At 37.6% G+C, this 15,320-nt stretch overlaps 1 protein-coding gene across 2 annotated transcripts in view; it reads right to left on the reverse strand.

Annotated features, from left to right (window-relative positions):
- Nucleotides 1-15,320, reverse strand: part of LOC105842482 (synaptotagmin-10) — an 81,524-nt gene that overhangs the window by 53,377 nt on the left and 12,827 nt on the right. Inside the window, exon 3 of one of the 2 annotated variants that reach the window (XM_062672132.1) lies at nt 14,392-14,533. In XM_062672132.1, the coding sequence (XP_062528116.1) occupies nt 14,392-14,533 (142 nt within the window). Of the gene's footprint in view, nt 1-14,391; nt 14,549-15,320 lie in introns of both variants that reach the window. The other variant, XM_038015368.2, reaches the window with a different exon arrangement.

Genomic DNA, 15,320 nt, shown 5'->3' on the forward strand with positions numbered 1-15,320 from the left:
TAGTTACTGAAGCTGATAGCTAACAAAAACATGACTGCTCTTTAAAAATGAGGTTGAAATATACATTGTTAAGTGTAACAAACTGTTCCGATCTTCGAACTGGGGGTAATGTTTTTCGCGAAGTTCAGTCAGTGTTAGCAACACTCCGGTTTGAGCCCCGTGAGCTCACCTACATGTTAGGGCGAAGCTGAAATAGCCTCTAAAGGCTATCAGCATAGGTAGGAAAAAAAACAATGTGATGTAATAATGGATAACTTCTTCTTCTTACCCTTATCCCACATTATATAGAACCGGCGCAGGATCGCCTCTTATCATGCTGCATAGGAATTTGGCATGACTTTTGCGACCAGCCGCTGGCCTGACGAGAACTCTTCTTGCATCATAACTCCATAAATCCATTGCAACGTAACATCATTGGGAGGTATTTTTTCTATTTCTTAATTTGGTGTTTCTAACATATCCTTTTTTGGTTCATTTTTTTCATTTTATTAATGTAGATATTTTTTTTATATTCTTTATTAGAGCCATACACCTATTAGGTTAAATCGGCTAATATAGAGATTCACAATAAAATTTAGATTTTCAATAAATTACAATGTTAACTTATCAAATAGAACTCGCGTGTGAACCGCGCTTGAGATCCCGAGATCTCCGATAGCGATGCCGGAAACATTTACGAAACAAGATTACGTACAATTTGAATATCAAATATCGTTTATAAATAAACAAGCTCCCATCAGATATCGTAACTAGGTCACACTGTGCTATTTATTAACTACATTAGATGAATGAGAAAATTTTAAGTTAAAAAAAAAATAGTTTAAAAAAACTAACAAAATACGCTTTTATAGAAAATCCAACTAAAAAATTCAAATAAATTTTAATAAATTTAAATTAAAATTAGTGTAAGAAAAAATTATTTTATTGTAAAAAAAGCGTGGGGTGCTTTTCAGGATATTATCAAAATAACCCTTCTACTCATACCTGTTCATAAATTATTTACAACTACTGATACTATGCATTAACCTAGTAGAACCTAGTACAGACTTCAGCTGTTTCAAAGTTTTACAAAATAAATTATAAGATTAATTTCCATTTTTATTTGTAACTTTAAGAGCGAAATAAATAAATTATCGTAAAAAAAATTCTTATTAAAAGCGTATTTTGTTAATTTTTATAAACTATTATTTATATATCTTTTTAGTTGAATTTCAATTTTAATTTTTTTTTTTAATATTGAATTGTCATCGGTCCTTACTAAGTATACCAAATTTCGAGTCAATCCGACGTTTTGAAGGGGTGAAAATCATGTTGAAAGATTTCGTTACATATTATTAGGTATAACACACCACAAGCATATTAATATGATAATCCAATCTTTCTAGTAAAATATATTTAGAGCGCCTTTTGATTATCTGCTCTGAACTGATTCCCGCTTATTAAAAAAAGAAAACATATGTTCCGAAGAGTAACTTCGAAGATGAACTCTCATAAGAAGACAAGTTATTTAGATGGAGACAGTTTATCGCCACGAAACGTGGGACCGCTAAATCGTACGCTACTGAGAAGTTTGCATAGAGAACTGAATTTTTTTGGGTGGTTTTAATGGGTGGATAAACTCACAACCCACCTGGTTTTAAGTGATTACCGGAGCCCATAGACATCCACAAGGTAAATGCCGCCATCCACCTTGAGATATGGGTTCTAAGGTCTCCGTATAGTTACAACGGCTGCCCCACTCTTCAAACCGAAACGCATTACTGCTTCACGGCAGAAATAGGCAGGGTGGTGGTACCTTCCTGTGCGGACTCACACGAGGTCATACCACCAGTAATTTACCGTATAATTCGTATGTTCGCGCGTCTGACTTTAGGTTGTCCTACAACCAAAGAAAACTTTTTTTTTTTTTTGATCAGGAGGAAATCGCCGGACTTCCGCCCTCCACTGGGGATAGAGGGCGGAGCATGTCAGAGTCGAACTGACTAAAACCTCCTGTCGCTCAACAACCAACGTCCAAACCTCGCATGAGACAGAACTCATGAAGAGGCAAAGGGGGGAAAGTGAAGCGTTTAGTGCGGAGCACATCTCTCCCATCACCCTCCCCCTCGGGATGCCGGACTGGTGGTCGTCGGCGCCACGACCACCAGCCCCATCGGTCGGCAGGCTATCCGAAGCCCGCCTAGATGGCGCCGGTTAGAGTGAGCTATCCTACGGAATACCCCGCTGGACCAGAACCAGCGTGGGTCGAGGATAGCCGGCCTTCCATCACCCGGATGCTCTTGCGTAAAACGCGTGCAGAGCAGCTTGCACGTCGTCTTCTTAGGCCCCCCTCGCCGGTCGCCAGACCGACATGTGAGGGGGGACCCGAAACACTTAGAGGGCCAGGGCTTGGGCGAGATCCGCCTCCCTGGCCCCCGCTCGACGGCGGCGGGATTGTGCGTCTCTCATGCGCCCCGCCGCCTCCTTCTGCGAGATGGTGCACTCGCAGAAGTCGAGCATCGCCTTCCACGACTCGTCGTCGCCGAGCATCGATGCCACAACACTCGGCAACGACAAGTCGTTTCCTACTTTTGTGACGAGGACACGGCGCCACCCCTCCCATGCGGGGCAGGCGACGAGCGTATGCTCTGCCGTGTCCAAGTCGCAATCACAATGGTGGCACTCTGCCGTCGGCTCGGCTCTAACCAAAGAAAACTTATAAAATAAATGTATAATTAATTAATTTCTCCAAAAAAAAACTAACTTCCACGCTTTTCAACCCTTTCAAAGTTCCTTTCATTAATTACGCAAATTATAATTTTGCGGGTTTGATTTCATATGCGATCGTTTCATACGACATTCGGGAGTAAATAATATCAGTCACTGCGACTGTATACACAGCGAAATATATACTATGAAGATTCTTGCTCACAAATTCTCGTCTGGTACAAACACGACATACCTATACATATGGGCGCAAGCCGCAATTATTGGCAATAGCTAACATGATGTATAGTTTAGTTTATTACATGTTATTATTTATTAGTTGTTAGTAACATGAAACTGTTATTCTACCATATTTAATATTCAGTAGACACTGTTATGATGTGAAAATGTTCAAAAGATGTTTAATGTTTCTTTCATTGTTTAAAAAAACAAATAACTTAAAATAATCATATATTTATAAGCGTAAATATTAAAAATAAATTACGTTATAATTAACATTAATACTTTGAATAAGTTTTGTAATTGTTTATGCAAATCATGTTGACGTCATCTATTATCAGTCTGGATAATAATTAATTAGTTTAATTAGTTCAAAGTAATTTATCTGAAATAAATTCATGTCAGAATAATGTAAAATTCACTAAAATATTTATTCTAAATATTAAGCTACATTCCATGAATTGTTTCGTAGTAATTCCATTTGTTTGTATAAAAGAAGTTGTAGTTGCTGGAACCAACACAAAATGGCTATTTATATACAAACTAGCGACCCGCTCCGGCTTCATTCGGGTCTTTAACAAAAATTTCAACGATATTTGGCGTTGTTTTATTTTTTTAAATAAAGGAACACTTATTGTGGCATAACTATAATAGTGAGACATATGCTGTCGTGACACTTTTTGTAAATAATAATGCGTTCTACAATGTCGTAGTACATTTTTTTATTCTATCATCAATAGTTTTCGCAGGGCACGCGATGTAAAGAATATTTTAGGTAATTTTTTACACCTTGGGTTACATTATTGCAGTTTTACTATGGATCCCTAATTTTTTTCAAAAAAGATGATAGCTTATTTCACTCGGCAATAGTGTAGCTTTCGAACAGTGAAAGAATTTTTCAAATCGGTTCAGCAGTTTCGGAGCCTATTCAATACAACAAACAAACAAATCTTTCCTCTTTATAATATTAGTTAAGTAGATTAAGACTGCTTTTGTAGCATTCACGTATATGTATCGTTTCATAGAAATGTACCGTATTTTGGTCGTAATAGATCTTACGTGTGAAAACCCTAGCGTAACACCGACATATACGTATGACCCACAAATTCATACGAGTATCATACAATTCGGTATCAGCAGTTTTTAGTACAATATCTTCCATTACAATTCTCTAATTACTGGGGTATTGTCTTCTAAATATTACTGATGATGTTTGAACAGAATCCTCTGTATCAAGAAAGTTTCAAGCCATATTCGATTTCCTATGAGCAGCTATAGCTTGCAACAGAACAGAAATGTTTCTTATTTATAAAAAAAGATATGGATTTACTTTTTAAAAAAATGAATCAATTAAATACGTACATAACAAATGTTCACGATTGACTTCCACGGTGAAGGAATAACATCGTGTAATAAAAATCAAACCCGCAAAATTATATAATTTGCGTAATTACTGGTGAAAGGACCTCTTGTGAATCCGCACGGGTAGGTACCACCATCCTGCCTATTTCTGCCGTTAAGCAGTAATGCGTTTCGGTTTAAAGGATGGGGCAGCCGTTGTAACTATACTTGAGACCTTACAACTCATATCTCAAGGGGGGGTGGTGACATTTACGTTGTAGATGTCTATGGGCTCCAGTAACCACTTAACAGCAAGTGGGCTGTGAGCTTCATTTTAGACCTAAATTTCCTTTTATGTCATTGTATTTCACTCGACTTTAGACTTGAACCATTTTCTAGCAGATATATTGAAATGTTCATATCACAAATGGAAGATCTAATCATATAAGTAGACACGTCTTTATGGCTTTATTTGACCTCAATAAACGTGGTAGACATTTCGGCGTTACACCCCACAAAGTAACCTCACTCAGGAAATTGAACACCGTGTTATCCTGTGTAAGGTATGCGGACCGTATTAATCGCCACTTAAGTGATAGGATCCCATAGTAGTCAATGTTTCGGTGTCATTATCCGAATGCCTCATTGGGTGGGTGATTAGTGAAACTGTCCACAAAACTGGGCCATGATTTGATTTTTTTTTTTAATAGAATGGTGTACGAGCTCACAGCTCACCTGGTGTTAAGTGGTACTGGAGCTCATACTTCACGGCAGAAATAGGCGGGGTGGTGGTACCTACCTATGCGGACTCACAAGAGGTCCTACCACCAGTAAGTTGATTGCCTGTATATATAAAAAATGAATTGCTGTTTGTTAGTCTCGCTAAAACTCGAGAACGGCTAGACTGATTTGGCTAATTTTGGTCTTTAATTATTTCTGGAAGTCCAGAGAAGGTTTAAAAGGTAGATAAATATGAAAATGCTCGGAATTAAATAAAAATAACAATTTTGTTTTTCCTTTGATGTCGGACGGATTCCTTTTATTTATTTATTTATTTATTTATTTAATAAACAATGTTTCAACAGCATTTAACTAGACACAGGGTACAGAGGATGTTTTCCCAAACATGAGCCAATTAAAGAAACACATTATGTTTCCAAAAAATTTTAACATAATTAATGAACACAGGTAGTTCAACTAAGGTAAGACAGTTAAATAGGTAGATTAACTTTGTCGAATGATAACTTGCAGAATAAGTTTGATCTGATTGTGTTGTGTCGATGTGTGTAAGTGCGTGTGAGTGTAATGTAGTGGTTGGTTTCCATGGACGCTCGAATTGATTATGAACGTTGATTGTTAATTGTAGAACACCAAAATACTTTAAAGATTATTATTTTTCAATTTGTAAATATTTTAAAGATTCAAACAATAACAAACCTTTAGCTTAACTTAACTTAAGCTTATGAACTGCAGCTTTGAACATAGTTTTGGATGTTGTAAAGATATCAATATCTGAATAAAACTTATTGTAGGTCTTTGGTAATCTAATAGACATATCATTAGCCGCGTAGTTAGTGCGCTCCAACGGTATATGAAAAAGATGCGTGTGACGAGTTCTTTTACCAGGGGCATTCAAGTTGAGTATTCTATATGACAGTTCAACACAATCTAGCTTTCCAGAACATATATCATGAAATACAGCCATGTCTTGCATCTCACGTCTCTCAGCCAGAGTTATGAGGCTGTGTTTTTGGCATGACTCAGTGTAGCCATCAATTTTTAATTTGCTTTTGAAATTCAAATATTTGACAAATTTAATTTGGAGACGCTCAAGGGAATGCTCATGCGTCACGTATTGTGGATTCCAAACAGTACTGCAGTATTCGAGAATACTTCTGATATAAGCGTAGTAAAGCACTTTTATGCAAGAAATGTCAGTGAAATCGCGCGTTACTCTTATTATGAAACCTAAGTTTTTGTAAGCCTTATTAACTATATATTCAAAGTGACTATTAAATGTAAGTTTTGAATCAAGATAAACCCCCAAATCTTTTACAGAATAAACTTTATTCAGACTTACGTTATTTAATTTGAAATTGTAATCAATCGGATTCTTACGTCTAGTGAATTGAATATGTGCACATTTTGCAACATTGACTGTGATACGGTTAGTTATGTAATAAAGTGATAGTCTGTCTAGATCTTCCTGCAGTTTAATGCAATCCTCAATTGTATTAACCTTCATATAGATTTTAGTGTCATCGGCATATAATAAATGCTGAGCATGTCTAAAGCATAATCCGATGTCACTTATGTAAGCTATATAAAATAAAGGTCCGAGAAGGGAACCCTGCGGCACACCAGAAGGGATCGATACAAAATCCGAACGATTGCCACCAATAACCACCGCTTGTTTACGATTTAAAATATATGATTTTACCCACCTGTATAGATCCCCGTGTATACCAAGCTGTTGGAGTTTTTGCAGCAATATGATATGATCAACGCGGTCGAAGGCTTTCTCGAAATCTGTATATATCACATCAACCTGAGACTGAAAACCCATGCCTCTATGTACGTCGCTAACAAACAGGCTTAAATTTGACGTTGTCGATCTACCCTTTACGCAACCATGTTGTTCTTCTGGTATTCCTTTTATTATCATTGGGTAAACTTCATCGTAAACAACTCGCTCTAAGCATTTGGCAAAAACATTTAAAATCGATATTGGGCGGTAATTCTCTATCTTGCATTTAGTACCTTTTTTGTGGAGAGGAACTATACTAGCCTCTTTCCATTTTGCAGGAAAAACTCCCTCAGAAACTGATCGGTTGAAGATAATGCACAGGGGGATGGACAGTGGCCCAGCACATTTTAGCACAAAAAATGGCGGAATTAGGTCGCCACCGACGCCTTTTTTAATATCTACCTTTGAAAGCATCTTAAAAACTGTCTTTTGCGTGACTGAGAAAGTGCCTGCGAAGTTATTAGAGTCTACTCCGGTATATGCCTGACCCGCCACAGAACTAGAACAAGTTGGCCGAGCAAACATACTCTTAAAGTAACAATTAAAAGCTGCACAAATGTCGTCGCTACCCGTTAACTGCTTGTCGTCTAACGTCATTATACCTGGATATCCTGTATTACATTTACGTTTAGAGTTAACGTATGACCACAGCATTTTAGGGTTACATTTAATGGTTTTTTGGCAGTGTGCTAAATATTTAAGATAACAGGCATTTTGCATCACCTTCATTCTCCCTCTGAGCATTGAAAACGTATCGTAATCCAATGGATTCTTATAACGTTTCCACCGCCGATGAGCTTTCTGTTTTTCTCTAAGCAAGTTAATGAGGGCACGATCATACCACACAGGGTATGCATAGGTTTTGTTGGTTTTAAGTTTATTTTATACAAAAGTTTAGGTCTTTTATTTATCGATTGAGGCACTACGAAATCTGCCGGGTCAGCTAGTAGAATACATATGGTGAAGAAAATTTTGGACATAGTCATTTTTTTTATTTCGTATGAGTGTTTCTGTTTCGCGAGTCGTAAAAATAATTAAAACAACTTCCACGTCAGTCGATCAGTCGAATGTGACCACGAAAACTGTAATATATTCGAAGCGTCAGAAATAAGACAATGACAATAAGAAGCAGGAAGTTAAACCCGGATATTTAATATATAAGAATACAATATAAATGATAACATAATTGTATTTCCTTTGTCGATCATTCTTGTCAGAGCGGTCGTGGTCGTCAGTATCAAGCGCCTCACAAGCAATCGCTACTCCTCTCGATTTGTGGTGAGTCTGGTGCACTCATGCAAGCAGACGCCAACTACGGACCTGACTTGGTCGGTCTATCGCATCAGTAACCTTCCGAGCGATCTGGTGCCTTCTACTTTGCCCTGAACGACAAGGCGCTCTATGGAGTCATAATTGTATAGTGGGCAACATTTTCATCTATAAAATAAAACTAGTTATATGTAATAATGCTTATTTAATACAGTATTTTAAAATATATACAATATTTTTTTAATTGTTTATTGGTCTTATAATACCACGTTCAAACATTATCGACCCGTATACTGATTTTGATCGAGGTAAAACATCAGTGTTAACAATTACCAAAATTAGTGTAAAGAACAAAAAAAACACAAAACTTATACACGTGCCAATAACGTCTTTACAAAACGCCTTTTCATGGCAACGTTTTAAAAAAGTCTAATCTAAAGCAAAATAAACTCTATTGGATTTCTTATCAAAAGGTAATTGGCCCGTCTAGAGAGTTTATGAAACTCGGAGCGAGGGACTTAACATAAGGGGTTTAAGGGCGGACGAGATGACACCTGTTGCCAATTAGAGTCCTGTAACCTACTGGATCTCGTTACAAAAGTTCACACGTAGGGCTGCCACGCTTCAGAAATACTTTGTATTTAATAAAACTAAAATTTTTGGTGGTTCTGCGAAATCGGATATGTAGATACCAAGGTCCTATTTTTGCTGCAAAATCGCTTATGTATCAAAGTGATTTCTGCCCGTTGATACATACATAAAAGAACGATATGAAACGAAATACATAATGCCGGTCACATCTAGATATAATAATGGCAAAATATAAAAAAAATATGTCGGTAGCGACTTGGCTCTGCCTCTGGCATTGCTGACGTCCATGGGCGACGGTAACACTTACCATCGAGTGGGCCGTACACTCGTCTGCTTACAAGGACAATAAAAAAATAAAGAAACAATTGGTATTTCTATTCAATCTTTTCGATAGCTTTGTCATTGAAATGTTAAAAAACAGACTCAACGTTGCCGCGTTCCGCTAAAGGGTAGGGACCCTAAGCGCGGAAGGTTTTTGTAATTGGATTGGTGAGCGACCTTCGGGCGTGGGAGTCCAACATTGACACAAGCCGTGTGGTCAGGGAAAATTGATTGCTTTCTTATATACGGTCAGAGTCACAAGAGAGAATGTAGAATTATTTTACAGTATAACTAAATTAAAATTTTAGAGTTACAGGGAACAGACAAATATATTTTAAAGATAGATGAATAGATTAGAAATACAATTTGTTTACATACATTTTGCATTTTTTGTTGTCTACACATTATTTTCCGATGTATTCTAATATTTTACAGTTTTCGTGGTCGCAGACGATTGGATGGAATACGTTGACATTTCATTATTTCACTTATTACACTAATGTAACAAAAATCAAAGTTTTAGAAACTTCAGAAATAATTGCAAAAAAAAACCAGACAGATTAAAACGAAAAAGAAGTTGTAAATATGTCAAAGTTACGCAAAAATCGAAGAAAATAATATAAATACAATTACAGTGGTACCTCGACATACAAGTTTAATTTGTTACGTAAAGGTTTCCAGTTATTTGCTCATATTATTATGTCAAATTCTTTGTATCTCAAAGCAATTTTCCCCATTGAAATTGAACTAATGATTAAATTCAAATAGAACATATGAATTATGGCAGCTTGCAGTAGAAACGTGTGGCTGCTACTATTAAATACGCAAATTTATTTAACATAACCCGTAGGATTGCGAGGTCGAAGGGGCAGTTTCAAGCTATTCAAGATGAAAACGCACAGCGGAAAACGTAGCATGAGTAGGTAGACCGACCTACTGAATAATCATGGGAATCCACTCGATTATGGCATCTAGGTCCAGCAGTGGAGGTCCGTGGGCTGACAATCATTCGACTTTTCTCAAGTATGCAATCCCCTTATCGCAAAAGTTAATTGTTAACTTGTACTAAGTACGTATTACTTCTACGAAATTGGTAGCTGCACGCGATGTTTTAACACCGTCATAATTGTGTCGTGTCGTTTGTGCGAATAAACCGTGCATTTTGGTTTGTCGGCCACAATGACTTATAAATCAATCATCTTAGGTTGTATTATATTATATTATTATGTATTTTTTTTTGTATCCGTCCGTGTTCCCGTTATCTGGGGTCAGGTCTCCTCACTCTACGGCGCCAGGCTTATCTGTCCTGGGTTGTCGGTTTTGGCAATTGGGCTTTCTTAAGGTCTCTTTCGATGTTTGACCACCAGGTCGATGGCGGGCGGCATCTACCTTTCTTTCGTTCTGGCAAGCCCAATGCGACCTTCACCACATGATCTTCGTCCCGTCTCATGATATGGCCATACCATCTAAGGCGATTTTCCGTCATTTTGTCTGCGACTGATGTGACTTTAAAGCTCCTCCGTATGTATTCATTCCGAACATTGTCCATCCTGGTCACCCCAACCGCCCAGCGCAACATCTTCATTTAGTTTACATTCGATATTATTACTAAATCCTGTATCTGACGGTAAAATTCAATAAAGGCGGTTCTAAACGTATACTATATCTTAGGCAATAAGCAAGAACATTCTTTCCTGAAATTTTCGCTTCTCTCCAGAAACTCTTCCCGAGTCGAAGTTTCAATAGCAAAATACGTCAAACTGCCAAAACTTCTATTAACTGTACCATTAGATAAAAATTAAGTGTCCCTCCGTGATTCCGAACTGAATTGTTTTTTTAAGCTACTTCGCTTATTCCACTTTGTGCTTTAACTTCCTGACTTATCTCGGAAACCTATTCCGATGGACTTTCATTGGCACATAAACAGAAAAATGTATTCCGCTGCTATTCATCATTGAAATATTTAGGGTAACGGCTTAAAAAAAACCTATAAAGGAGCGATTTTTATCACCATGACTCCGTGCTGTACTTGTAATAACGAGAGGACTGTTAAAAGCAGGTTAAAGGAAATTGGGATTAGTAAACTTGGGCCGCATTTATTGAATCGGTTTTAAAACAAACATTACCTCGGAAATTGTGGATTTGGAAAACCAATGCGAGATTAAACCGTATTAAATTCAATCCACTGTTTTCCTTTATTGCATGATTATTAAGACGTTAAACTATGGTCTATTGACATTACAGATTGGCTTTTTTTTGTCAGGAGGAAATCGCCGGACTTCCGCCCTCCACTGGGGATGGCGGGCGGAGTATGTTGAAGTCGAACCGACTAAAGCCTCCTGTCGCTCAACAACTAACGTCCAAACCTCGCATGAGACAGAACTCATGAAAAGCAAAGGGGAGAAAGTGAAGTGTTTACTGCGGAGCACATCTCTCCCATCACTCTCCCCCTCAGGACGCCGGACCGGCGGTCGTCGTCACCACGACCACCAGCCCTCTCGGTCAGTAGGACAGATTCGCATAGTCGTATTAATAAGTTACGATGGTCACGTAGATTCGCAAGTTGTCAGCCCGTCTAGAACATTAATGAATTCGATTTATAAAAAAAAGGCCTAGCAAAATTCATAAAAACGGAAATAACTCAATCGGTCACGTGTTCACGCTTATCGTAATGAATCGATTTTGACGAAATTCCATATATTTGGTATACGAGGAAGGAATATGGGCTATTATTCATCCAATTGCTGGACACGAACCCACAAGATTTTTAGTTTAGTCCGGAAAGCTACGGGAGAAAAGCTGGTTTCCAGTTATTTGCGTTTCTAAAAGACTTGACAGACTTCTTTTTTATTGCTTAGATGGGTGGACGAGCTCACAGCCCACCTGGTGTTAAGTGGTTACTGGAGCCCATAGACATCTACGACGTAAATGCGCCACCCACCTTGAGATATAAGTTCTAAGGTCTCAGTATAGTTACAACGGCTGCCCCATCCTTCAAACCGAAACGCATTACTGCTTCACGGCAGAAATAGGCAGGGTGGTGGTACCTACCCGTGCGGACTCACAAGAGGTCCTACCACCAGTCTAAGAAATCTATCAATCCTATCAATCGATTCAACGTAGGCAATTGTCGTATAGCTAACCAACACGACCACCGTCAGTGCTATCACATCGATAAGTAAGCTGACAAAGAAGTAAAAAACTAAAGACGATTCAAGATTATAAAAAAATTGCTCCAAGTTTTTTCATTCGTGGAAACCGAGCCCGGCATATTGATTAAACATCACAATGAGGTACTAAATACGGGAATAACAAAGAAGTAATTAGTCCCAACTATTATCTGTGAGTTTTCAAACCGTTCGTACTAATTTACAATGTAGCCTGCCTAGCCTAGATTCCAGTGCAATGAATATTTTAATCCCAGCCCTCGACGTGGGACTCCTGTTTCAATAGCCTTTACACTATTGAGAATTCGGGCGATTGTCTCAAGGGGTCATAATAGGAATGAGACTTGAAACCATGAATTAACACCACACTTGTTCGAGCTGTGAGGTTGCATGTAGGAATTGAACCGTGTAAATAACTTCGGGCCTCCATGTTATGTCAAAAGAAAAATCGAAGAAGGAGGGAGCGTGAACTCAGATAATCTCTCAACATCAGACAGTGAGCTGGTTTATCTATCAACTGTAGCAATATAAATAATATCGAAATCATAATCAAAGCTACTTTTATATTTTTAATCGCAATTTCTAATGTCACTATTAAATTTTTCGACCTGTCCGAATACTTCCCAGTTTTCATGGTAATTCATGGCTAAATTAAATCGTGAAAACAGTTCGTCTACAAGTCGCAAAACCGTAGAAAATATCGCATTGAAATCAGTTTAAGTTTAACATCGTAATTTCATTATTATTTCTTCATTTATTCCAAGAAGGACACTCCTTAGTCAAACATCTTCCGGCTGTTTGTTTGTTAACGCACCGTACACCGTAAAAGCGTTTTAATGTTACCACTTCAAGAGAAGCCGTATTGTTTTCGTTTAAATTACTTTATCATTTTCTTAGAAGCTCGTTGAGAAAATTTTGTAAGTGTTCGTTTAGTAAAAACATAAAACAATTTAGCACTTTAGAGTAGCAACTTGTTGCGTTGTTTCTACAGAACATAGAATCTTTTAGAATAGTCAGTCAAAACAAGACAGCGGCGCCTTAAATTAACATTATCTTGGATACTGGAAGCCCACACGATTTGATTGCTACAAGCATTTTTCTGTTACGAAACGATCTTGTCACCAATAATCATGGTAATTTAAAAATTTATATAATATTTTTATTACAAGTGGTAGGATGTCTTGTGAGTCCATACCATCGAAAAAAAGGATTGTGTGTGTTTTATGAAACCACGGCAAAAGTGAAACTTTTTTTCACATTAAAGACATTTAACTCTGACAACCAACATTTACATTAAACACTGACAAAAACAAACAAAATAGCGTGGAGCACTGGCACAAATGAGTAATAGTCTATACACTACGCGGTCAGCTGCTGCGAACTATAGGCGCCGCCATATTGGCTTTGGCTGCTCTAACGAGCGCCTTTCACTTTATCCCTACTCCGCGGCGGACCGTCACGCGACATGCAACACATAGACGAAAAAGTTTGAGACGATGTAGTAAAAGTTTCACTTTAATTGCCCTTTAAACCTTTTACAATGTGGTTACGGAAACGGTTAAGGAAAATCTGTGTGTTGCATACCTAACTACCAGTAGCCTCAAGGGGATATTCTGGCTACGCCATGGCTGGTAACGGAGCTGATGGATCTCAGCCTAAGGGAGATGGCCAACATTCTGCCTAGCAAGAGCGGAGCTTCGCTGAATCTGAGATTATACGAGAAACTCACTGGGATGTGTCTGTAGGTTAAGTTAATCTTCATCTACTTCTACTACTACTTCTTCGTCACGTTCGTCGAGAAGTGACCCATGCTTGGAATACTTTAAAGTACTGTTACGCCAGTAAGAGTAACGCCATCTATTGCCGAATAGTTGAACGAATATCGAAGGATCCAGAATGCTCGAGAATTACAACGCTATCTATTGTCAGACAGCGGAAACTGCTACTAGAGATGTGTGGAATATTCTCGATAATTCTAGGGATGAGGTATCGGCTATAAAAGCGTTGTAGGGATGGCATGCAGGCAGTCAGTAATCGGAACTACTCGAAGCGAAACAGCGAACGGATCACCTGAAGCGAAGCGGAACAAGCGAATTGAGTGTTTTAAAGTGTTTGTGAAGTGTTTTAAGTATTGAATACAGTTTTTTTTTTTTTAGTTAGTTGTACTTTGGTGGAACATTTTATTTATCCCGAACCTCAGCGCGTAACAATACTAACAATAATCGGTATTTTAATATTATTTAAACTCACTTTCTTTGCTGGGTCCTTGTGCTCTTGTACATATTCCTGCTTCAGGGGCTCGGTCTGCAGATCGGGTAGAGAGTGGCTAATGCGGATGGCTGCCTGGCGGGATAGGGAGTCGCAGTTGCTCTCCTGGGAGGCACGTCGAGTCCTGGGAAACAAACATCTGTTTTTACATTAAGATATGTCAGACTATAAGTGAGAAGAAAACAATGTATCATTCCACGCTTCAAGAAAAAATTGAGGATAAAAATTAAAAAACTTATGCACATTAATTTAAAAGTAGTTTTATAAATACTATATATACAAATAAATATAGGAAAATCAATGAAAGAAGTAAATTAATGCACAAGAGTACCAGATTAAGAAAATTCAAACGTATGAAGGTACAAATAAGGAATTAAAAAAAACTACGCATTCTTTAATTGGAAATTAGTTTTATTTTGACCGACACCGGCCTTGATTGATAGTACTTTCTCCTAAGGTTACACTAAATACGAGAGCTTTGAATAAATTAATTGAATTTTATACGTCAATTTTCTTTTCAAATACCGATTTCAATCTGATCACAATAGTCATAAAGTTTGAGTCGTAAAATGTGTTTATCACCGAAATTATTATAGTACTTTGACGCCGGTGTACTTTTTAATGCCTCACGAAATTGGGTTTTATTTGTATTACCAATAAAATTCTTGTGTACTTTCTATATTTTTGCAGGTTGTTAATTAAAAAATCCTAAAATAGTCATTTTCTGATATGCCCGCTCTATTGACTACATCGCGAAAACTATAATCGAATTTCATTGATACCGAAACATATAACTTAAATCGTGCAAAAGAGAAAATTGTGATAAAGTGAGAGAGAGAGAGAGAAGGAGAAAAAGAGAGCCGTAAGATCTACTACTGAGTAAACATGAAACTAGAATTAAAGAAGAACGA

The sequence above is a fragment of the Bombyx mori genome, chromosome 14 (genome assembly GCF_030269925.1).
Source record: "Bombyx mori chromosome 14, ASM3026992v2".
Classification (NCBI taxonomy): Eukaryota; Metazoa; Arthropoda; class Insecta; order Lepidoptera; family Bombycidae; genus Bombyx; species Bombyx mori.